The sequence below is a fragment of the Carassius gibelio genome, chromosome A4 (genome assembly GCF_023724105.1).
Source record: "Carassius gibelio isolate Cgi1373 ecotype wild population from Czech Republic chromosome A4, carGib1.2-hapl.c, whole genome shotgun sequence".
NCBI classification, from domain to species: domain Eukaryota; kingdom Metazoa; phylum Chordata; class Actinopteri; order Cypriniformes; family Cyprinidae; genus Carassius; species Carassius gibelio.
The window spans coordinates 31751481-31773683 of record NC_068374.1 but is presented as its reverse complement, the minus strand read 5'-3'; the positions used below and the strand labels follow the sequence as shown (position 1 = coordinate 31773683).

Below are 22203 nucleotides of genomic sequence, written 5' to 3'. Positions count from 1 at the left end.
ACAAGTGTACAAAATCATTTTTGTACAAATAAAATAAAAATAAAATATTTTTTCAAATAAAACTAATTGGTTAATGTTGCCTCACGTGGCTATATTTACATTTTCGGCTTTTTAAAACATGCTCAATGTGTGTTCCAGCCGAGAAAAAAGCTTATCTGTTGGTAAAGGATTGTTTAATATAAAAATATAAGCAATACAATAAATTGTTTTAATCAATTTATAATATACTGAATGGATCTCTTTATTCTTTAACTTAGGTAACTAAATATAAATATACAAACCTTCAGTGCCAAATTGTACCCTGTGCAAATGACCAATAAACCCTAGAAATAAATCAAAGTTGGGTTTGTCAATTGATCTGGATCACACTCTTAGTAAATGGAAGAATGATAAAGATGATCAATTTAGAGAAGAAACCACACACAAATGCAAAAATGTAACTTGTCAAATTTATTAGACAAAAATGATAAGTTATTTAGGTGAACAGCATTGAATTTGCATATTCCAGCACAAACTGCAATGTTTTAGAACATTTTAGAACACATTTTAGAACACATTCTTTCTTAATAAGGAGTCTTTCTGTGACACTTAATGTATGACCTTTAAATATAATTTATTAGGTCAACAGCAACAGGAATATTCACAGAGAAGAGAAAAAAAGATACATTTTTAGTTTCCAAAACTTTTAGTTCAATTTGGTCAAATCCTATATTTTTTAATTCTAAAACGCAAAATTCAAATGCTGCAAATGGTGAATACCTGTTAATCAAGTAATGTTAGTTTAATAGGAATGTTCAGGCAACTGTAACAAAACACTAAGGTCAAGGTCAAGTACTGGTTGATTTAATCACAGCTATGTTTTCGAATCCACGGAATAAAAAAATTATAATAAAAACAGTAATTGTGAGAGATTATATATCACAATATTTTTTTCTCACAACTGAGAGAATAGTGAGATATAAACTTGCAATTCCTTCTTTTTACACCATTACAGAAACTAACAAACAAAAAACAGAATAATGTAAATGATGTAAAATCAATTTACAAAAAAAGTCTGAATTTTAAGTTTATATCTCAAAAGAATTATGAATTTATATTTCAGAATTCTCTCTCAATTAATAATCTATCCATCTATCTATCTATCTATCTATCTATATATATATATATATATATATATATATATATATATATATATAAAGTATATAAGTAAGTTGTGGTTAAAAAGTCTCAGTTACTCTTTTATTATTATTTATTTATTTATTTATTTATTTTTTATCCCATTGCAGAAACAGGCTTCCATACACAACAGTGTGTGACAGCACAAAAAACTTTGTCTGTCTTTAGTGTTCTACAGGTGAGAGATTTGTGCATCTCACTGCTTCATCAGAGGCAACTCTCTGGGTTTAAAGAAGGCCTGTGACATTCCCATGGCATAAATATAGACCTTGGAGTCCACCACTATTTTCTCTTTCTGCAGCAGCTCTATAGAAAATAATAAAAATAATGGTTTAGTACATTAAAGCAAACCCTAGAAAACTGAAAATGAACATTGAATAAACAGGTCATTTATTTATGCACTTTTTACAGTTATTTATATCCAACAGATATCATTAAAAAACAAAAGCTTTATGTATTTCTCATTAGCAAGATCACTCACCATCAATTTTTTGCTGAAATTGATCCAGAGGTAGATGAATAACCTCCACAAATTCTGAGAGGCAAGCAATGATATAATTTCAGAACAAAAAGCACAAATCAATAATGTTGACAATTTTTTTAGCAAACAAATACGTACCTCCATCACCTAGACAGCACAATGGAGACAAAAGAAAACGATTTGCTCAGCATTTAAAACACAGTATGAATAGGTACATGGTTCTGTGATGAACTATTAGTAACAAAGCTTCCTGATGCTGCTTCACTCACCCAGCTGCTGACTGGGGTTTATATTTTCATTGTCATCTCCATTGATATGCACAATCACCATCTGTGTGGTGCAGTTAGACAAGCCCGGGTCTAAACACGTGACTACAAGACATAGGGACGAGACGTTAAAATATGCAAGGATATATACATTTTGTCAGGTCTACACACACATTAAAGCAGTTGTACCTGGGGTGATGCCCACTACTTCTCCTTTGTAACCCGTTTCCTCCTTTAGTTCCCTCAAAGCAGCAGTTTCAACACTCTCATTGTCATCTATCAGACCTGAAATATTCACGCACAGAGAATAATCGATAACTGCACTGTCATATTTGGATATTTACATCATATTTGCTGAAGGAAATCCGGTACTTGTTTCCAAAAAAATAGTGGCCATTTTGCTCAAGCACATCAAATTTTTTCACAAAATATGATGTGTTTTGCATTACAACCATTTGTAAACTGAGTTAGTCTTGTATTATCCCTCCATCACCTGAAAACTGCCAAAAGGCAAAAACATGGTTCCTTTCTTCCTCTGAGACTTATAATAATAATTTATTAACTTCTCAGTCAATTTTCACATATATGAATGATTATAAAGACATTATTTTATGCCTTATCCTGATTATCACTTTTTTTTTGTTGCACAGTTAAATGGCACATTTGTAATCCTTCTTTTTGTAATTCAAACATTAAACATTTGACTGCTTCTGTTAATTTGATATAATTTGAAAAATCTTAATTCTTATTTTTGTGAAAAACTGGAATGTTTTTATTGAACTCAGCCTAATCAGATTAGGTAATATAAGATCTTTTTTGGCCTAATCAGACCTGCAGGAAACTCCAGTGTGTTGCATCCCATGGGTGGACGAAACTGCTTCACCATTACGACACAGTCTTTATGCAGAGTCCTCTTCAGGAGGGCTATGATTGAGACACCTAAAGATGAATTCAAACATATAAATAAATATAGAGCACTAATGCATACACACTGACTGAAATAAGCATGCAAGAGAATGCACACACACCATCGGCAGCGCTGTCTGCGACTCGGGTTGTCCTCTTAGCTGTTTCCCATGTTCTGAGGAGACAATTAATTTATTTATTTATGTTTTAAAGCCATATCAGCAATAATGTCTACATGCATGGCAACATTAACAATATCATATCAATACATAATTGACAATAATCCAACATTTTCTTAAGAAACAACTATTATACAAGAAACAACAATAGTAGTGATAAAAAAGTAAAACATTTAAAAAATATTTTCTGAATAATATCTGTTTTGAAGAAACAAAAATATGCATCCAGATTATATTGTGCATAATTTAATAGCTTATCATACAATCACCTACCAATTATGCATGTGAAAATGAAAGAGAAAAATATTTTAGGCTGATTAATTGAAAGCAGCAGTAAACAAGATCATTCTAGTCAGTGGGAGTATCATCATGTTCACTCAGTCCAGAAGTCAAAGGTCTCACATCATGTGCACACACACACACACACACACACACACACACACACACACACACACACACACACACACACACACACACACTCAATCACAGATCAATACCTGGTGCTTCCAGAGGGATCCACATATGTGGTCTTCTCCAGCTTCACCCAGTTTCCACTCACTATCAGCTGACAAGAACACATTATTCATATGTTTACAGATTACTTTAGTCACAGCTTATAATAAGAATAACATTATTTTAAAGGGACAGTTCACAAAAAAAAAATGAACATTCATGTTGTTCTTTTTCCATAGGATATTTTTCATTTGTGAAAAACAGCTAATGCTAGGCAAACATGACATCATTCACAGAAAAAATGCACCATTTAAAAAAAAATCATCCAGGTTTCGAACAACATGAGGCTGAGCAAATGGTGAACTATCACTTTAAGACAGATTCTTACCTCCTCTTTGATGACACGAGGTTCAGTGGTCGCTTTCTTAGGAGAGCTCATGTTGTGCACGCGATCAGGTATGGAGCAGATACAGTAAATCTGCACGTACAACAGAAATAAAGTTACAGGGCGCCTGACCACAGTCACCTAGTCTAGTTGATACATAAACAAAGCAACGGGAGATCATTATAAGTAGGTTCAATCAGTGCCATACGTACCAGACAAATCCTAAAGTATGTCAAATTAATCGCAGTGATCTATCTAGTTTAGTTTTCTTCCAAGTAAGTTAGTCACAAAGCTCTGCCTACGTTACTTGTGTGCCGTTAAAATCGTTCCTCCTAGTCTGCACCGCAGTGGAGCGAGTTGCATACGTTATACTGTCAGCCTAATCACTAATGTTCAAGAAAAACTAATATTTTTGAACAAAACTCCAACTTAAGTATGAAAATACTGATTCGTTTCAAATCAAAGCAAGCACGACTATGAGCCGGAACTGCAGTTGTTAATACTATCGTTATGCCGGAATGTTTTCGAGGTTGCGCAGTTTACCACTGTAAGTTTCTGGCAGCATGAAGAAAGAGCAGGTTGTAAACTGTCAGTTTTCTGTTTGGTATCCTTTATTCAAGAAACACACTATTAAGAGGTAAGGGAGTTATTCGCGCAGACTGATAAGATTGAAAAACTCAGAAAGTCCACAAAATCGAGCGTTAGTAGATGCATTATAATGTGATTCCATCACTGTACTATAAATGTGTGTGTTTCTTTCTATAAAAACTCAAACGATTTTAAGCGTTGTTATAGTACATTATTTAAAGGAAAATATAGGAAAAGTTATGCCAGTGATGTTGTTATTAAGTTTGGTTATTTTCTTTTTTCCCCAGCTTGATTCTACCTATACCTCAAAATGTAATTGATTATTTATTTGATGACGGGACACTTGTGGTTTCTGGCAGGTGAGATAAAAAAAAGTGGTATTGAATAAATTATAACAACTCTTTCTGTTCACTTTTAATTTATGGCAATATTGTCAATTTGAACTGAACTGAGCTGGACCGTGACATCGCTGAATCAGTGATGAACTGACTTTAAAACTGATCATTTAATAAATAAAGGCACCTAGATTTGACTTTTTTTTTTTACCTGGTTATTGAATAAATAACCAATATCTGGTTGTCTCTGTTTATAGTGAGAACAACAGTTCACAAACACAGACCAATAACAGTGACTCAGATGAGGAGGATGTTCAGGTATGTGTATGGCTGTGTGAAATGTGTCTAGTTATCTCTTAAACAGCCAGCCAGTTAACTGATGTCATGATTTTGGTTTCCAGTGGACTGATGATGAAACTACGACAGCAGTTACGGTGCGTCTGAATCCTTGCAGCCAGTCAAAGCTGTCACATCTTACACTTGTGCAGGTACTTAAGTGTGTGAGTCTTTTTCAGGCCCCAGAATTCCCAGAGTTCAAGATAAGGGTACAAGAGGCAATAAATATTCTAGGTGGGCGTGTCTTCCCAAAGCTGAACTGGAGCGCCCCTCGGGTGAGAAGATTTTACATGCGATCGCATTTCATACACATGAATACATAATACTCACAACATCCTTCATCTCTCCGTCTTCCTCTCAGGACGCTAACTGGATTGCCCTGAACAGTTCCTTACAGTGTCAGAGTCTATGCGACATCTTCCTCCTGTTCAAAAGTTCAGATTTCATCACGCATGACCTCACACAGCCGTAAGTGACTCACACAGGTCTCTGAACGCTCACAGGTTCCTAAATGCTGATATTCTCGGTTCCCATCATGCGCCATGTGATTGGGGTTTTCGTTCTTCAGTTGGCTGAAGTAATAATTTTCTACTCTCTTGTCAGATTCCTCCATTGTAGTGATGATTCTCCAGACCCAACCATAAACTATGAGGTACAGAATCACAATAAACCAGCCAAACATATTCGTACATACTAAAACTTATATTATATTGTTATATTAATAATATTATTTTATCAAACAAATGCTGTTCTTTTGAACTTTCAATTCATCAAAGATTCCTGAAAAAATGTATTACAGTTTCAAAAAAGATAAAAATATTAAGCAGCACAACTGTTTTCAACATTGATAATAAGGAGCAGTAAATCAGCATATTAATATGATTTCTGAAGGATCATGCTTTGCATCACAGGAACAAATGACAATTTTAAACATATATAAATAGAAAACAGTTAAAACTGGAATAATATTTCACAATATTATTATTATTTTTTTATTATTATTATTATTAATAAATACCAAAGTACATAAGAGACTTTAAAAGAAAAAGTATATTATATTATTGTAATATGTCATAATGAAACCCGATGAATATCCCTTAAATATCTCCTAAACAAATAAATATTATTACACATTATGTTCTTCCTCTGTGGGATTAATTTTTTTCAGTTGGTGTTGAGAAAATGGAGCGAGCTCATTCCAGGAGCGGAATTCCGCTGCTTTGTGAAAGAGAACAAAGTAATCGGTATGAAAATTCTGCATTTGTTAAATTGATGTGTCTGTGTTCTGTTTTAAATATTATGCTTTTAAGTGAATGTTTTGGATAATGTGTGTAATGCAATGGAAATAAGTAGAACATTTTAAACAACATTGTATTAGCACCTAGCATGATAATCTACATACAAGTTTGTTTTTTAGCAATTAGTCAGAGAGATTACACACAACATTACCAGCACATCGCCAAACAAGAGGACAGCATCTCCTCCGCAATACTGGAGTTCTTTAGAGATCACATTCAATACCAGTTCCCAGACGAGGACTGTAAGTGTATCAGTGTGGAGAGGCAGAAAATATTTGTCTTGTTTTTAAAAAGTTGCATATGTGCATTAACAGTGTGGTTTATTTATTTATTTAGTCGTCCTGGACGTTTACAGAGACAGCTCAGTAAGTCGTTATGAATGCAAATTTCACATTTGAATGTGTCATTTACTGTATAGCTATGGATTTTACTAAATGTAGCTCCAATGCAAAAAAAAATGGTAAATGAACTGCATTTATATAGCGCAATCAAGTTGTTGTAAGCAGGTTTGAGTTGAATCTTTAACAATTATGAAAATATTTGCACATGCTTATAAAAAAGTTTGTCTTTGTAAAGGGACGGGTGTGGTTGATTGACTTCAACCCGTTTGGTGAAGTCACAGACTCTTTGCTTTTCACGTGGGAGGAGCTAACATCTGGCAAAAATCTCACAGCCAATCAAACGCAAGAAGACACAGCACTGCAGGTAGTTGGACCCTTTTCATATGTATTGCACTTCCTGTCTTTTAAAAGATAAATATGCTTTTATATATATATGTGTTGTATTTTATTAGGACAGACCTGCATTCCGTTACACCACCAGTGATGTCACTGTGCAGCCCAGCCCATGTCTGTCCTACAGAATCCCACGAGACTTCCTGGACCTGACCACAGGGGAGGATGCCTATAAACTCATTGATTTTCTTAAGCTGGTGAGTAGAAAAAGGAAGTGATTTTGAGTGAACGATACCTTTAAATATAATAAAATCACCATAGAAATTTAACTGTGATTTTTACATGTGTATTTCTTTTTCCTTTCTTTGTAATTGCAGAAGAAGGGTCAGCAGGAGGAGGAGGAGGAGTCTGATGAAGAAGGGGAGGGATCTTAGTACTTTGCTACTGCCTCTTGCAGTTTACTTCCAATCCTGTTTGAAAAGACCTGCCTGTATTTTTCAAGTGAATTGGAAGATCTTGATTGGCTGCTTCAGGGTTGAGAATAAATTGGTACCAAACTTTGTAGGAAGCTCTCCTTGTATATAATGGGATGTGTGCTTACCAATAAAGTCCCTATTAAATGCTTAGCTAATTTATGCTTTCTATCTCCAGTAGTGGTCACACACATAAATTTCAAAGTGCAATAGATTTAAAGCTGTTATGAATTAATAAAAAAAGTTTGAAAAAAAAAAAATGTTTCTGTGTAAATTATGCCATCTTAAAATTTAGTATCTTCACAATTGAGAGACCAAGACACATTTTTGTTTTCAACCGTTCTTTTAGTATCCACGTGGGGGCGCTAAATAATAAGTAATAATTTACTTTCATTTCTAGGCCTTCAAAACGAAAACTAGTTCAGCTTTTTTTTTTGCTCAGCTTTCAAATATTTCAACCTCAAAAAATTTTTTGTCTAATGGCATTCTGTCCTAAATATTTTTTTAAATGTTTATCTAGTAATCATAAATTACTGAATTTATTGAAAAGACATGGACATGAATTGGTCAAAAGATTTGGAAACCCTGTTAATTACGTCCTTGATTTAAATACAGCAATACTCAATATGCACAATATTTGTTAACAATTTACAACAAGGTTCTGTACGTTAACATTAGTCAAAACTAAAAGGAATACATTTTTTACACTGCGAGTTGTTTAAATGAACATTAGTAAATTGTTTATGAACAAACATGAAACATAACAATAAACAGTAGTATAATTATAGATTACATTAACATTAACCAAAATTAGTAAATGCTTGAAACATAATTTTTTGTTACTTGTGTGATTCTTAATGCATTAACTAAAGTTTACCAATTAAACCTATATTGTTACCGAATATTCTTTCTTCCCAAAAGTTATCTCGGTTTGTTGTTTTTGCATTCAAAAGCATGTAATAGGATGAACAATGTGTTCATTTGAATTTAACTCGCAACAAATGAACAGTGCACAACACAAATGCACAAGTGGACTCAGCAATCAGAGGAGAGATATCTTCTAGGAGGGGGAGGAGGGGACAAGCAGAGGAGGGGTTAGTGGTGACTGACTGTCAGATCAAACTGCTTAGATTTGCTGACTCGAGCTGGTAAAGAGAGAAGGAGGACAAGAGAGACATAATGCAAAGGGAGGGACAGATTTTCCATAGCTGAGAAACTGCAGTGGTTTGCAGCTGGAATACTCATGAGCAGTAGACTACAGCAGCGCTGAATGATACAACCCCCCCCCCCCCCCCACACACACACACACTCATACACTCATTTTGTCCTCAACACTGACTGTATTGATAAATGTGAACAGCCTGCAGTCAATCTGACATCCACATCAGGCACGTGTCAAGCAAGTTTAAAACCTGCTCTCAAACATGCTTTTAAGAGACAGTAGGTGAATGGGCCTAATTTGGGGGGGGGGGGGGGGATTGCAAAGGTTTTCCCTGTAAATACTTCAGTCACCATCTTTGTCATCAAGTCACATGGCAGCATGCTGACCTTAAGGTAAATTATGTTATTATGACTGTACAATTGTGTTAATTTGTATTTGTATTCAAGTCTTGATTTGTCGGTTAACAGCAATACATTAATTTTAAGTGTACTTTATTGATAAACACAGGCATGTTTAGAACTCTAAAGCTAGTTTGTGCACTACTATCATCATTAGCCTGCTAATAGGTGCCACCATAAGTCCCAAAGTGATGTTTTACCTTGATTTTGTCTAAATTATTTTGCCTAACCGATTTGACTATGTTGCTTTAAAATGGAGTTAACTATGATTAATATCTTCTTCTTCCATGTCCCATAATGCATCTATATTGAAATGATTTTAATTTCCTACAGGGTACCCCGAGAGTTTAGACTTTTTAAAAATTATTTATCTGAACAGGTGCATGTCTTTTTCAGTTGGACCTGAGCATGCTTTTGGTGCAATGCGAACAATCCACACAGCCACAAGGTCTCTCCTCCTCCTCTCTTCTACTTTCTCATATGGCAAGCCATTTTAACATTAATTCCTCAGAACTTTGTTACTAAAATATATTTTTAAGTACAAGAAAACAATCCAATACTATCTTTTTCAGTTTAAATAACCATATATCGTAGATCAGCCTAAACAGTGAAATAAGACATTTAAAAAAATGAAAATTTTAATGAAATTTAAAGCAGACTGCGGTGATCACGAATTTGTGTACAGTTTATGGAGCTAATGGCAAAATTTTAGGGGGGCTGAGTAGTAGCTATAGCCCCCCTAAAAATGGCCTAGCGATGCCCATTTGTCTTGGCGAAGTACTTCCAATCAAACTAAGAGCTACTAATGGCTTGCGAGCGACATGTTGGAGACCCCTGCCATAGATACTAGTACATATTTTTGTAGCGACTAGTCTCTATTAAACTAATTTTCAAGTTAATTTTATTTCATGGCTCCTTCTAGTAGTCCCTTGTCAATTATGTCATACTAGTATTTATTCCTTTGTAACCATCATTATAACACTTATTCCATTTTTAAGAGTAGCAGAATTATATTTTTTTGCCACTGACTTCTATGAGGATGTGTGGTTCACATATCAGTATGTATCACATCAAACTAGTATGTATTTCAACTTCTGGTGGTACTTATACTATTAACTATTACATAGCTAGTACTTTTTCTATAGTTACAATAGTACTAGTATCTACTCATTTTATGAGTACTTAATTGAATAAACACTAGTACCTATTAAACACCATTGTGTTATACAGTTATTACTGGTAACATTTGAATCTTATTAGTTAGATTTTTGATTTAAATTTAAGTAGTAAAAATTCTGATGAACAATGTTCTTAGCTCAAATGGTAAACATTTATGTATGATACACACATTATCTGAAACATAAGTGTAAATGCTTACTTAATGTTAAATGTATGTAAAAAAAAAAAGTAGAATTAAAAAGAGTTACTAATGAGGTAAAAGGGTACTTACTACAATTCACTGTCTCTTAAGAAACTGGTAAAAACCATAGGCTGTATAAAAACATGGACATAGTGTCCGTGACATCACCAGTAGACTCCTGAAGAGCGATTTTGAAGCTCAAAGTGTGCAGAGGAGGTCATCGCTATTTTGTTAGCGCATCACAGTGTGACTCTCCCAGACAATCGAAAAATGGCAAAAAGGTGGGATCTGGTTGCTGAAGCCACGCCCACCTAGCGCGACAGCAGTGTAAGCAGCGCTGCCACGCCCTTAATTATGCAGAACTTTAAGGCTTAATATAATTTAAACAGATGAGTTATAAAAAAAAAATCACCCCTCTCACAGTTGCCATGAAGGGCAAAATTAGCTATATAGACCAAAATAATTTTTTCGAACCAGGCTGTAAACATGATTTTTTTTCTGCTGTAAAGTTGGGCATTTTAACATTCTGCAGCCAGCCTCAAGCGGTCAGTCGATGAATTGCAGTTTTAGTCACTTCCTTGTTGGCTTCACGAGAGCGAGCGGGACGTTACCTCTTGGTAAAAACCTGAATATATACTAGGGGTGTGCCGGTTTCAGAATTGGTGATGACGGTTATGACGTGAGTCAAATGTGACGGTTCATAACATAACCGTCGGGGGTGGGGGGGGGGGGTATGCTAGTGGATCTGTCGTAGAGTCAGTTGGTTGTTCTTGGAGATAGCGGGTTAACTCCGTGTCAGCGCGCGCTCTGATCGGTAAAGGGGCAGAGATTTCAGACCTCCGTTTATTAAGGAGATGTGTCACAAAACTCATCATCCGCGCCACTGTTTTTTGAGCAAATTTCAAAGCCGCACCCGTCTGTTCTAGAAAGGATGCAGCAAAGATATTTAATGCTAATGTATGAGGCATAGGCCTACGCTGAGTTTCATTTACGATGAGATGCGCTCTAGTTCACAGTGCAGTGCAAGTGAACGCGGCGTGCTGGTGCTTCCATGTCACGGTTATCATTGTCTGCTATATTTGCTTTTTATTTATTAAAATACATGCAATTGGTTGATGAAACATTTATTAAAATTAAGATAAAATTTGTACAAAACGAAATTCGTTTTTAAGAAAGGTTTTCTACAAAGCAAAATTTAATGAAGTCGTAAATATGTCTGACGATTTACAAAACTTCATTAAGTGGTAAAAACCATGTTTCCCGATATATTGCGGATCTTATGATCCTATCTAAAAAATGAAAATAATTTTTGATAAAAAATGTTTGTAAAAAATATTTTAATGACACAGTTTTGCCGGTTATAGAGTTCTAATGACGGTGTTCAACTATAACCGCCGGTCTCACGGTTATATACTAACCGTCACACCCCTAATATATACCGATAACTAAGAAATGTTCAGTTAAATCAGTAGCCAACAAGCAACTGGGGTAGATACTAGTAGCAACGTTAATTATTTACATTTTATTAATTAAAAATACTTGTAATACTAGTAACTCGTTGAAAAAACACACACACAAGAGATGCGTGTTGGTTGAATGTTAATACGGCTTGCCATATTTCTTATGCATTTGCTCTTTGTCAGGTCGCGCGGTAAGGAGCAGAGCATCTTCCTCCTCCTCCTCTTTCTCCCTCTCTCTCTCTCTCTCCTCATTGCCATAACAACGGATGCAGCGCATCAGTCCGCGCGGGATCAGCATTCAGCAGCCGCGCGGGGCGGAATAAACCCGCACCGTTGCCGTTAAGACCCCTCAAAGGTGACACGCACGCACGCGCCTCTCCGAACTATTTACGTCAAACCGTTTAAACTGCTTGAGGGAGACGAGCGCAGGCGGGAGATCCTCACTGGGGTTATTAGCCAACAGTAGGACCAGGGAAGGCGAAGGAAGAAAGAGAAACAGAGAGCAGGAAGTGCAGCGTGGGAAAGCGGGGAAAATCTCCGGGGATCTCCAGCGCTAACATCTCCATCTACGGTCCTCCCCGTTTTTTTCCGCCATGGCTCGGGAGAACGGAGAGACCGGCGGGGATTGCACATGGAAGAAGCAGGTCGATGATATCAAGGAGATGTTTGAATTCAAGGAGGTGCTCGGGACGTGAGTAACTTTTGTTTTGGCTTTGACATGCGGCTGCAACTGAAAACACTGACGATAATACACCACAGTAACGTTAACCACAGTTGCGCCTTAGTTACTGCAGATATTATTATGACTACTGAAATAACTATCTTGAAACAACTCAGATGGGTCTGCTGGTCTGGTTTGCTGGTTTTACACAGGTGGTCGGGGACTTGTTGGCTGGTCTCTACCAATTTGGTCAATTAAAAACCAATTAAAACCAATAGCCTGAATCGTCTTAGACTGGTTTATGATATTGGTTTCAATATTTTGATGGCACTGGTGGCTAATAACAATACAACAACAGGAGAGTTTTTAATACTGCCTTTTTAGGTAACATCAAAGTAAAAAATAAAACAAAAGCTTTTGACCTCTTGGAATTTAATTATGAAGCCCATAAGTTCGAGTATAAATAGCAAAAATATTGTGACGAGTTAAATTGAAACAAAGATGTTATATTTAATAATTGTAAACATTTTACAGTGTATGGTTACTATAGTAAATTGTGTGTAAGGAAGATCTTATTCTATAAATGCTTGTTTTCAACCTGAATAAATTAATTTCTGCTTGTTTTGTTGGTAGTAAACAATAAACAATAGTAAACAATCAATTATAATCAATCACAAACCACTGTACAATTAATCTTACGTACAGTCCAATATGATCACTGTAGCTAGTGATAAAACTTCCTTTGGACCATGTTCCAGCTTAAACTGGATTTTCCAACAAGTCTTCCTCCGAGCATAAGTGTTCTGATGGTGGTTTGCTTATTATTTATTTTCTATAAACAAAGAGTAAGTTATGTACTGCACAAACTGTAACTTTGATGCCCTGAAGTTGTTTTGGTGAAGTTTTTTAATGCTCAAATTGAAACAATGAAAAGGTTTTTTGTTTAATGCATGAAGGGACATGGCAGTTTCCGTTACCCCACATGCAGTGCTTTTGCAGCGGCTGTGGTCATGCACATGTGATTGATGGTAAACTGTGGGACTGCTTCGCAGTATGCAGCCACTTGCATCACCCTGCATGCATGTTTTCATTCACCACACAATGATTTGCTTTCAGCTTTTTAGTTAGTTATATTAAGTGCCTTCTGGACATATTCATATGAATCGATGTCCCATCTGCCACAACATACAGTATAGTACAAGGAACACCAATGCAATGTTTTTGTCGTACGGCCTCAAAGGCCTGCACAGTATTGGTACGTGCTGTAGTGGGTTTCCCGCTCGCTTTGACTGCAGTAATTTAATCTCTGTGTGCTAACCAGGGGAGAGTCGGATTAACCAGGTTGGATTATTGCGCTGGAGGAAGACAGTCCTTGAATAGATTGTGTCCAAATTTCATAATGCTTTTCTAAGAGGTTTATTTAGTGATCATGGTGATACTTTAAACAGGTCCTAAAATTGAGATTTTGCCATATCTGCCAGTGGTTGGTGGCTTGAGGAAATTTACTGGCCATAAATATATTTTTTACCAGCAATGCAGAACAATCATTCATTTACTAATTGGACATTTCATTTACATGAATTTGTCAAATTGCTACCCCATTGAAATCTCATACAACAAATGAAAATACAGGATAATTAGAAGAATCATTAACATGCAATAAATAACAGACTGTCACACGTCTACATCACGATGTGGGAAGATTTGCTTAGTACTGAATTTGGCAGAAACTCAGTTTTTCTGAAAATGGCATTTATTGTATATATATATATATATATATACGACAAAATACAAAATACTCATTATAATCAGTGAAGCTACACTTATATACAATTACAGTAGCAAGAACAAGGTGTCACAAGAATACACTGATGTAAATAAACTCTGAACAAGATCAGTTGAGGGAATATTTGGTAATAGAAGAGCTTTGTGTCTGTGAGGACTCATCTATTAAACCTATGATTAGGTGGATCTGAGCTCAATGTGAAGATGCTGGCGTCATAGCAACTCAAGAGACAGGAGTCATGGCAACTCTGACTGGCCTGTTCAAGCATACCATTAAGAGGGTCTCGCTGATCTTCATTTTCCCCCTTTTAAAATTGCTGCTGGCATCGTATGGTCCTTTCCTCCCACGCTCATGCTACACACAGATTCTATTTATCCACCCACAGACATCCAACTGGCCATTATAAACCAGTACACAGCATGCCCAATCTTTACTGCATTCACAGTTTAGTGTTATTATTTTATATTATTGATTCGTACTAAAATGGCAAGGAAAATCTGCAGCATACTTAGAACTCTTTTAGTTTGCTCTATCATAGCTTTTCCAGCTGTGTTGGCATTTCCGGCAGAGCGTAGGGTATTTCTGCCCTTATTCTTGATGGATGTGTCAAATTCAACAGTTGGGCTCTGCATGGGCAGCTTTCTATAACTGTGTGTTTTCAAACACAAACGGTTTCTGCTCCAGTACCTCGGTTATTTCACATCCTCTCCTGACCTCTCACATTTGGAGTCACATGAATCATTCACGTTCAGGCTTGTTTGGCCCTGAATGGCCACACAGGACTGAGTTCACTTGCTTTTTCTAGCTTTTGTGCTCTGTTTGTCTATGCAAGTGCTGGATCATTTCCTCATCTCTCATATTTTACTTTTAAACCTTGTGTAACCTAACTTCTTCATCAGATGTAAAAAACAAAAACGAAGACTAACTCTAACTGTGACACTAACTGTTACATTGAGTTGGAGGTGGCTTGTTTATTGTTCAGTAAGTGTTCTGTAAAAATATTTTTTTCAAATTTTGTGATGGCACAGTTAAATTAACACCAAATAAGATGACTTTTAATATTGTTATATTGTAATATTTTAATATTAATGTAATATTATTTAAATTAATATAATATTTTAATAGTATTTAAGAATTATTTTAATATTTAACTTAATATGTTGACCCATTTGAAATCTGAATTTATATTTATAAAATACAATTCTAAAATAAAAGATATCAATAAAAAAGTAAAATAATTCTACAACAAATTAATCAAATATATCTATTTTAGGTTTGGAGTCAGTAAGATTTTTATTTGTGTGTTTTTTTTTTTGGTTGCTGAGAATTTTTATTTGCCAGCACAGGAATAAAATCTAACTTAAAATATAAGAAAACATAAAACAGTTATTTTTAAACTGTAAAATAAATTCAATTATAAGTTAATTTGTAATTATGTCACAATATTATGATTTTTACTAAAATCATGTTTTATCAAATAAATTGTGCTTGGTGAACATAAGAGACTCAGACTTTCAAAAGAATAATAAAAAAAAAATTGGTAGCACTTTATTTTACAGTCCTGTTCCTCATGTACATACTATGTACTTATTATAGTAATCACAATAACTATGTAATAACTAGGTACTAACCCTGAACCTACCCCTAAACCTAACCCTACCCAGTGTAGTTACCCTGTATTACCAGAACATTCTTAGATAAATACACTGTAAGTACACTATAAGTACATGTATGTACATGTACTGTAAAATAAAGTGCAACCAAAAAATTTTATGCAAAACTTTAAGGTACATATTATAAACTGGAAACTGTCACTATTTATGATTTCATAATATAGTAAATAATTTATTTTTAAATTAATTTGTTATTAAACAATTTAAAAAGTGTGAAAATCATTAGCTTGTTAGCATAGGTCGAAAAGCCCACCTTCTTATTATTGTACTGTTTGTTTTTATTTTAAGCATAAGACATTCATGTCTGTAACATATTATGCACTTAAATATAATATTTAGGAGTTGTTCAGATACATAACCCTTGAGCATTAGTAATAATGATGCTTGCCGTAACAAAGACCATTAACAATAACAATAATATCAAATCCACACTATGAATATGAAGAAATAGACTTGTGTACTCTACCTAATAGCTCGGGGACATGAGATTTCAGTGTTGTGCTTCTTCTGTGTGTGTGAACACCTCCAGTGTTGTTCTCTGAACTGAATTATGCAGTATGTGAAGCGCCCAGAGGTTGCAAGAGGTCATGTGATCACTCAACAGGTGTGTGTGTGTGTGTGTGTGTGTGTGTGTGTGTGCGAGGTATAGCATGCTACTGTTAGAAAACTCACAGCCACAAACATGACATGCACCAGGTGAGATGACTCTAGAGGAGAGAAAGTAAAGGCAGGGGACAGATTAAAAAAAAGAGAGAGAGAGAGAAAGGAAACATTGAGGCCATGAAGCCCTTAATAGCCTGCTCCATTTTCAGGCCTGTGCTCCTGGCTTTGTCCTCTATTTAAGAATGTCTCTCTCTCTCTCTCTCTCATCCCTCTGTTTCTCCATCCCTCCTCACTGTACTCTATTAAAGTGACTTTTACAGGGCGAGCCAGAGTTCAAAATGAGATTCTATTATAATCTCCTTGTCACAGATACTCGCTGTGCTAGGTCGCAGATGAGGAAAGCCTGTGTTGTTGTGTGGAAAGTCCTAACCCCATTTAAATTGAACTGTATAACTATTGTCATACAGTATTACCCAATGAAACAAAGAGGCCTCTGCTAGTATTTGTCATTATTACAGTTGTTTGCTGGGTGAAGAATGACCTCAAGGGCCAAATGCAATAAATAAAGCATTGGTGACTAAATGAATGTATAATGTATGGTTTAAATTCCAATGTAAGAGACATATTTAGAAATACTAACTTCATAAGCTGGCCATTTTAGTTTAATAATGCAAGATGTTCTTAATAATCTGTAAAAATATTTGTCTTAGCTATTGGCAGGTGCAGCAAAAAGTTAATTTTGTCATATAAATTTCTTAGTTTTTACTACAAAAGTAATATCTTTTTTTTGGTATAAGCATCCTTAAAATGATACATTTACTGATTTTAAGATACTGTTTGCAAAACAGATTAAAAACTTAAGAGCAAATTTGCAGTTTCTTTCTAGTTTTTGAGTTATTGATTTAGTTGTCTTTATGTAAGTACATTCTTTAGTTTGTAGTTTATACAGTTAGGGTTAGGGTTTTAAGTGTCTTGTGCTCACCAAGGCTGCATTTATTTAAACAAAAATAAAAAATATATAGTAAAAACAGTAATATTGTGAAAAAGTATTTATAATATTATAAAAAAAAAAAAACCAGTTTTCTATTTGAATATATTTTGAAATTTAATTGAATCCTCTGAGGGGAAAGTTGAATTTTCAGCATAATTACTCCAGTCCTCAGTGTCACATGGTCCTTAAGATGTCATTCTAATATGCTGATTTGATGCTCAAGAAACATTTATTATTATCAATATTGAAAACTTTGTACTTCTTCATATATATACAGTCTTGTTCAAAATAATAGCAGTACAATGTGACTAACCAGAATAATCAAGGTTTTTCGTATATTTTTTTATTGCTACGTGGCAAACAAGTTACCAGTAGGTTCAGTAGATTCTCAGAAAACAAATGAGACCCAGCATTCATGATATGCACGCTCTTAAGGCTGTGCAATTGGGCAATTAGTTGAATTAGTTGAAAGGGGTGTGTTCAAAAAAATAGCAGTGTGGCATTCAATCACTGAGGTCATCAATTTTGTGAAGAAACAGGTGTGAATCAAGTGGCCCCTATTTAAGGATGAAGCCAACACTTGTTGAACATGCATTTGAAAGCTGAGGAAAATGGGTCGTTCAAGACATTGTTCAGAAGAACAGCGTACTTTGATTAAAAAGTTGATTAGAGAGGGGAAAACCTATAAAGAGGTGCAAAAAATGATAGGCTGTTCAGCTAAAATGATCTCCAATGCCTTAAAATGGAGAGCAAAACCAGAGAGACGTGGAAGAAAACGGAAGACAACCATCAAAATGGATAGAAGAATAACCAGAATGGCAAAGGCTCAGCCAATGATCACCTCCAGGATGATCAAAGACAGTCTGGAGTTACCTGTAAGTACTGTGACAGTTAGAAGACGTCTGTGTGAAGCTAATCTATTTTCAAGAATCCCCCGCAAAGTCCCTCTGTTAAAAAAAAGGCATGTGCAGAAGAGGTTACAATTTTCCAAAGAACACATCAACTGGCCTAAAGAGAAATGGAGGAACATTTTGTGGACTGATGAGAGTAAAATTGTTCTTTTTGGGTCCAAGGGCCACAGGCAGTTTGTGAGACGACCCCCAAACTCTGAATTCAAGCCACAGTACACAGTGAAGACAGTGAAGCATGGAGGTGCAAGCATCATGATATGGGCATGTTTCTCCTACAATGGTGTTGGGCCTATTTATCGCATGCCAGGGATCATGGATCAGTTTGCATATGTTAAAATACTTGAAGAGGTCATGTTGCCCTATGCTGAAGAGGACATGCCCTTGAAATGGTTGTTTCAACAAGACAATGACCCAAAACACACTAGTAAACGGGCAAAGTCTTGGTTCCAAACCAACAAAATTAATGTTATGGAGTGGTCAGCCCAATCTCCAGACCTTAATCCAATTGAGAACTTGTGGGGTGATATCAAAAATGCTGTTTCTGAAGCAAAACCAAGAAATGTGAATGAATTGTGGAATGTTGTTAAAGAATCATGGAGTGGAATAACAGCTGAGAGGTGCCACAAGTTGGTTGACTCCATGCCACACAGATGTCAAGCAGTTTTAAAAAACTGTGGTCATACAACTAAATATTAGTTTAGTGATTCACAGGATTGCTAAATCCCAGAAAAAAAAATGTTTGTACAAAATAGTTTTGAGTTTGTACAGTCAAAGGTAGACACTGCTATTTTTTTGAACACACCCCTTTCAACGAATTGCCCAATTGCACAGCCTTAAGAGCGTGCATATCATGAATGCTGGGTCTTGTTTGTTTTCTGACAATCTACTGAACCTACTGGTAACTTGTTTGCCACGTAGCAATAAAAAATATACTAAAAACCTTGATTATTCTGGTTAGTCACATTGTACTGCTATTATTTTGAACAAGACTGTATATATATATATATATATATATATATATATATATATATATATATATATATATTTTTTTTTTTTTTTTTTTTTTTTAGGATACTTTGATAAATAGATATTTAAATTTTAAATAACAGCAATTGTTTGAAATATATATATTTTTTGTTACAATGTAAAAGTATTACTATTACGTTTGATAAATGATAAACATATAATGCATCCTTAATAAATAAACCATAAATTTCTTCACATTTTGAACAGTGGTGTATTATTTCAAGGATGTTGGGATACTTATACTGGAAAATAAGAAAATAGAAAGAAAAAGTTTTTGCAGTGCTGAAACTGAAAGGTTTTGTTATTGCGAGAGAGTGTGTCTTCATGTCTGTGAAAGTGTTCCCAACGGCTGTTCAATGATGTGGTTAGCTTGAGATCCTGAGTCAGCTATCCAATGTGTGAACTGTAGCTTTCCGCTGTCTGCATTCAGAAAGGAGAAGTTGCGCTACTGTTACAGAAAATATGCTTAAAGATGAAGTGTGTACTTTTTTCAGTATAAAATACTTTCTCCATTTTGATGAATTCAAATTGTTCAGAAAAGTTTCGTGTTGATTCCGGGTCTGAAGAGGTTGAAAGCTTCGCAAGAAATTCCTTTCAAAGTTCCTTCTCTCTTAAACTGGCCCCTGTGGCACAATCTGTTTTAGAGAACAAAAACATGCACAGTTTTGCCATCTGTTATGTGCCATCAGTGCTTGTGGCACGAGTGTCCGTCAGGTATTAACAGAGAAACTACATGATGGAATCTTCATGAATGTCGTCTCATCAAGTACATGTTGTCAGGCTAGTCTGCAGGACGTTTCACAATAACTCTGGCTTTGAGGTCATTAGTGCCGGATTAATCTGCATGGATCAAAGCAAATGGGATTCACTGTGGAGGAAACCCGTCTGGAGATTATCCGCTCTCTTCCGTCTCTGCTGTCTTTGGCTTGCTCACTCACTCTTCTGTTCATCCGCGTGTATGGTCTGGTTCCTGCCATCGCTTTCAGCCAAGGGGATGACCGTCTGTACTCGTGTCACCAATGTTTATCAGCAAAGCTTGTACACTTAACAAGAGCAGGCAGATTCTGAATGAGATTATGCCCAAATCCCATCTGCTGCTGACAACATGGGCACAACAACACACCACCCACAAACAGTCTTATGTGTTTCTATAGACTGTTGCATTTGATTAAGTTACATTATAATGCAACTGCTATACAAATTATCTCATTTTGAGGATCCAGGGCTTGAGGACTACTTATTTTCCCCAAGGAGCACATTACGAAACTCTAGGGATGCAATAAAAATTCAGAAAAATAATTTTTAAAATATTTCTACTTCAAACTATATATATACAGTGTTGGTGGTAACGCATTACAAGTAACGTGAGTTATGTAATCAGATTACTTTTTTCAAGTTACTAGTAAAGTAATGCATTACCTTTTAATTTACAAGAAAATATCTTGAGTTACTTTTTCAAAAATTAACGCCAGTTACTTTTTTTTTCATTTATTGACTGACAAGTCTGCTGTCCCCATATTGGGAGAAATCGGAAGTACAGAGGCATTATATGCGAAATATCCTTTGAAGTTGTCCAAATAAAGTTCTTAGCAATGCATATTACTAATCAGAAATTAAGTTTTATTTACAGTATATTTACAGTAAAAGATTTACAAAATATCATCATGGAACATGATCTTGACTTATGTGCATGTATTCATCCCACTTTCAAAAAAAAACTGATTTAGCATCATCAAAACAAATTAAAACAGTAAAATGCAAACTCAGCATATGACGCAAATCTGCAATAATTAAATATGTTAAATAACACAAATGTATCTTATCCCATTTTATTAACCTTTATAAGTTAATAAATGTAATAAAAGTTATGTCTTTGCTGCTGACTTATTATGTCCAGTACAACCATACTTATAAACAAAAATGACTATAGATAAACTTGTGCTTCACTATTTATTGATTTTTATTGCTGAAGAGTGTTGAACCACCTTCTCCTGCATTCTACTGTAAAGACGTGAATTTACTTTTCCTTCAGCCTGAGGTTTATTCATTACATTTTTTTATATGAAAGGGCTTTTACATTTGCTATTGAAATAGAACTTCTTATATTAAAAACAATCAAGCCCTGCTCATATTTAAAAAGTAACGCGAAAGTAACACAAAAGTAACATAACGATTACTTTCCATAAAAATGTATGTAATTTGTTACTTTTTTAGGGAGTGACACAATATTGTAATGCATTACTTTTAAAAGTAACTTTCCTCAACACTGTATGTATATGTATAACAGACCATTTTGTCAATACTTGTGAAGTAATGTGTTATATAATGTTCTTAGTTTTTCATTCCTTTGACAGGACATCCAAGACAAAAGCTATAAGAGCATTTCTTTTGAAATAAGTGCCAGATAGAGTCTATTTTGTAACCAAAATAGGAAAAATAAGACGGAAAAAAGTATAATTTTTTTAATTTTTAGAAGTCTGTTCTTTACTATTGTCGACTGCTCATTCAAAAAGTTGAATCAGATAAAATATGCATACTTACTACTAGTGATCGACCGATGTATCTGTTTACCGATATTTTTCCCGATATTTAAGCATTTTTCCATAATCGGGTATCGGTTTT

At 35.1% G+C, this 22203-nt stretch overlaps 3 protein-coding genes across 3 annotated transcripts in view; 2 read left to right on the top strand and 1 right to left on the bottom strand.

Annotated features, from left to right (window-relative positions):
* Positions 1–435: 435 nt before the first annotated feature.
* LOC127977377 (coiled-coil domain-containing protein 3) overlaps positions 436–22203 on the bottom strand; it is a 74712-nt gene continuing 52944 nt past the window's right edge. Inside the window, exons 4-12 of the mRNA XM_052582258.1 lie at positions 3850–3939; positions 3506–3573; positions 2952–3004; positions 2755–2862; positions 2113–2208; positions 1927–2028; positions 1796–1804; positions 1658–1711; positions 436–1482 (exon numbers count right to left, since the gene is read on the bottom strand). Coding sequence (XP_052438218.1) covers positions 1373–1482; positions 1658–1711; positions 1796–1804; positions 1927–2028; positions 2113–2208; positions 2755–2862; positions 2952–3004; positions 3506–3573; positions 3850–3939 — 690 coding nt within the window. The 3' untranslated portion in view covers positions 436–1372. The remainder of the gene's footprint in view (positions 1483–1657; positions 1712–1795; positions 1805–1926; positions 2029–2112; positions 2209–2754; positions 2863–2951; positions 3005–3505; positions 3574–3849; positions 3940–22203) is intronic.
* Positions 4335–7703, top strand: LOC127977350 (cell division cycle protein 123 homolog). The gene is made up of 13 exons (XM_052582227.1): positions 4335–4483; positions 4722–4793; positions 5027–5087; positions 5171–5203; positions 5285–5380; positions 5467–5573; positions 5709–5757; positions 6274–6349; positions 6523–6645; positions 6740–6768; positions 6980–7108; positions 7197–7334; positions 7455–7703. The coding sequence occupies exons 1-13, from the start codon at positions 4410–4412 to the stop codon at positions 7509–7511; spliced, it is 1044 nt and encodes a 347-aa protein (XP_052438187.1). The 5' UTR covers positions 4335–4409; the 3' UTR covers positions 7512–7703.
* The window catches only part of LOC127977341 (calcium/calmodulin-dependent protein kinase type 1D-like), a 56401-nt gene continuing 46305 nt past the window's right edge, over positions 12108–22203 (top strand). Inside the window, exon 1 of the mRNA XM_052582217.1 lies at positions 12108–12621. Within this exon, the coding sequence (XP_052438177.1) occupies positions 12524–12621 (98 nt within the window). The 5' untranslated portion in view covers positions 12108–12523. The remainder of the gene's footprint in view (positions 12622–22203) is intronic.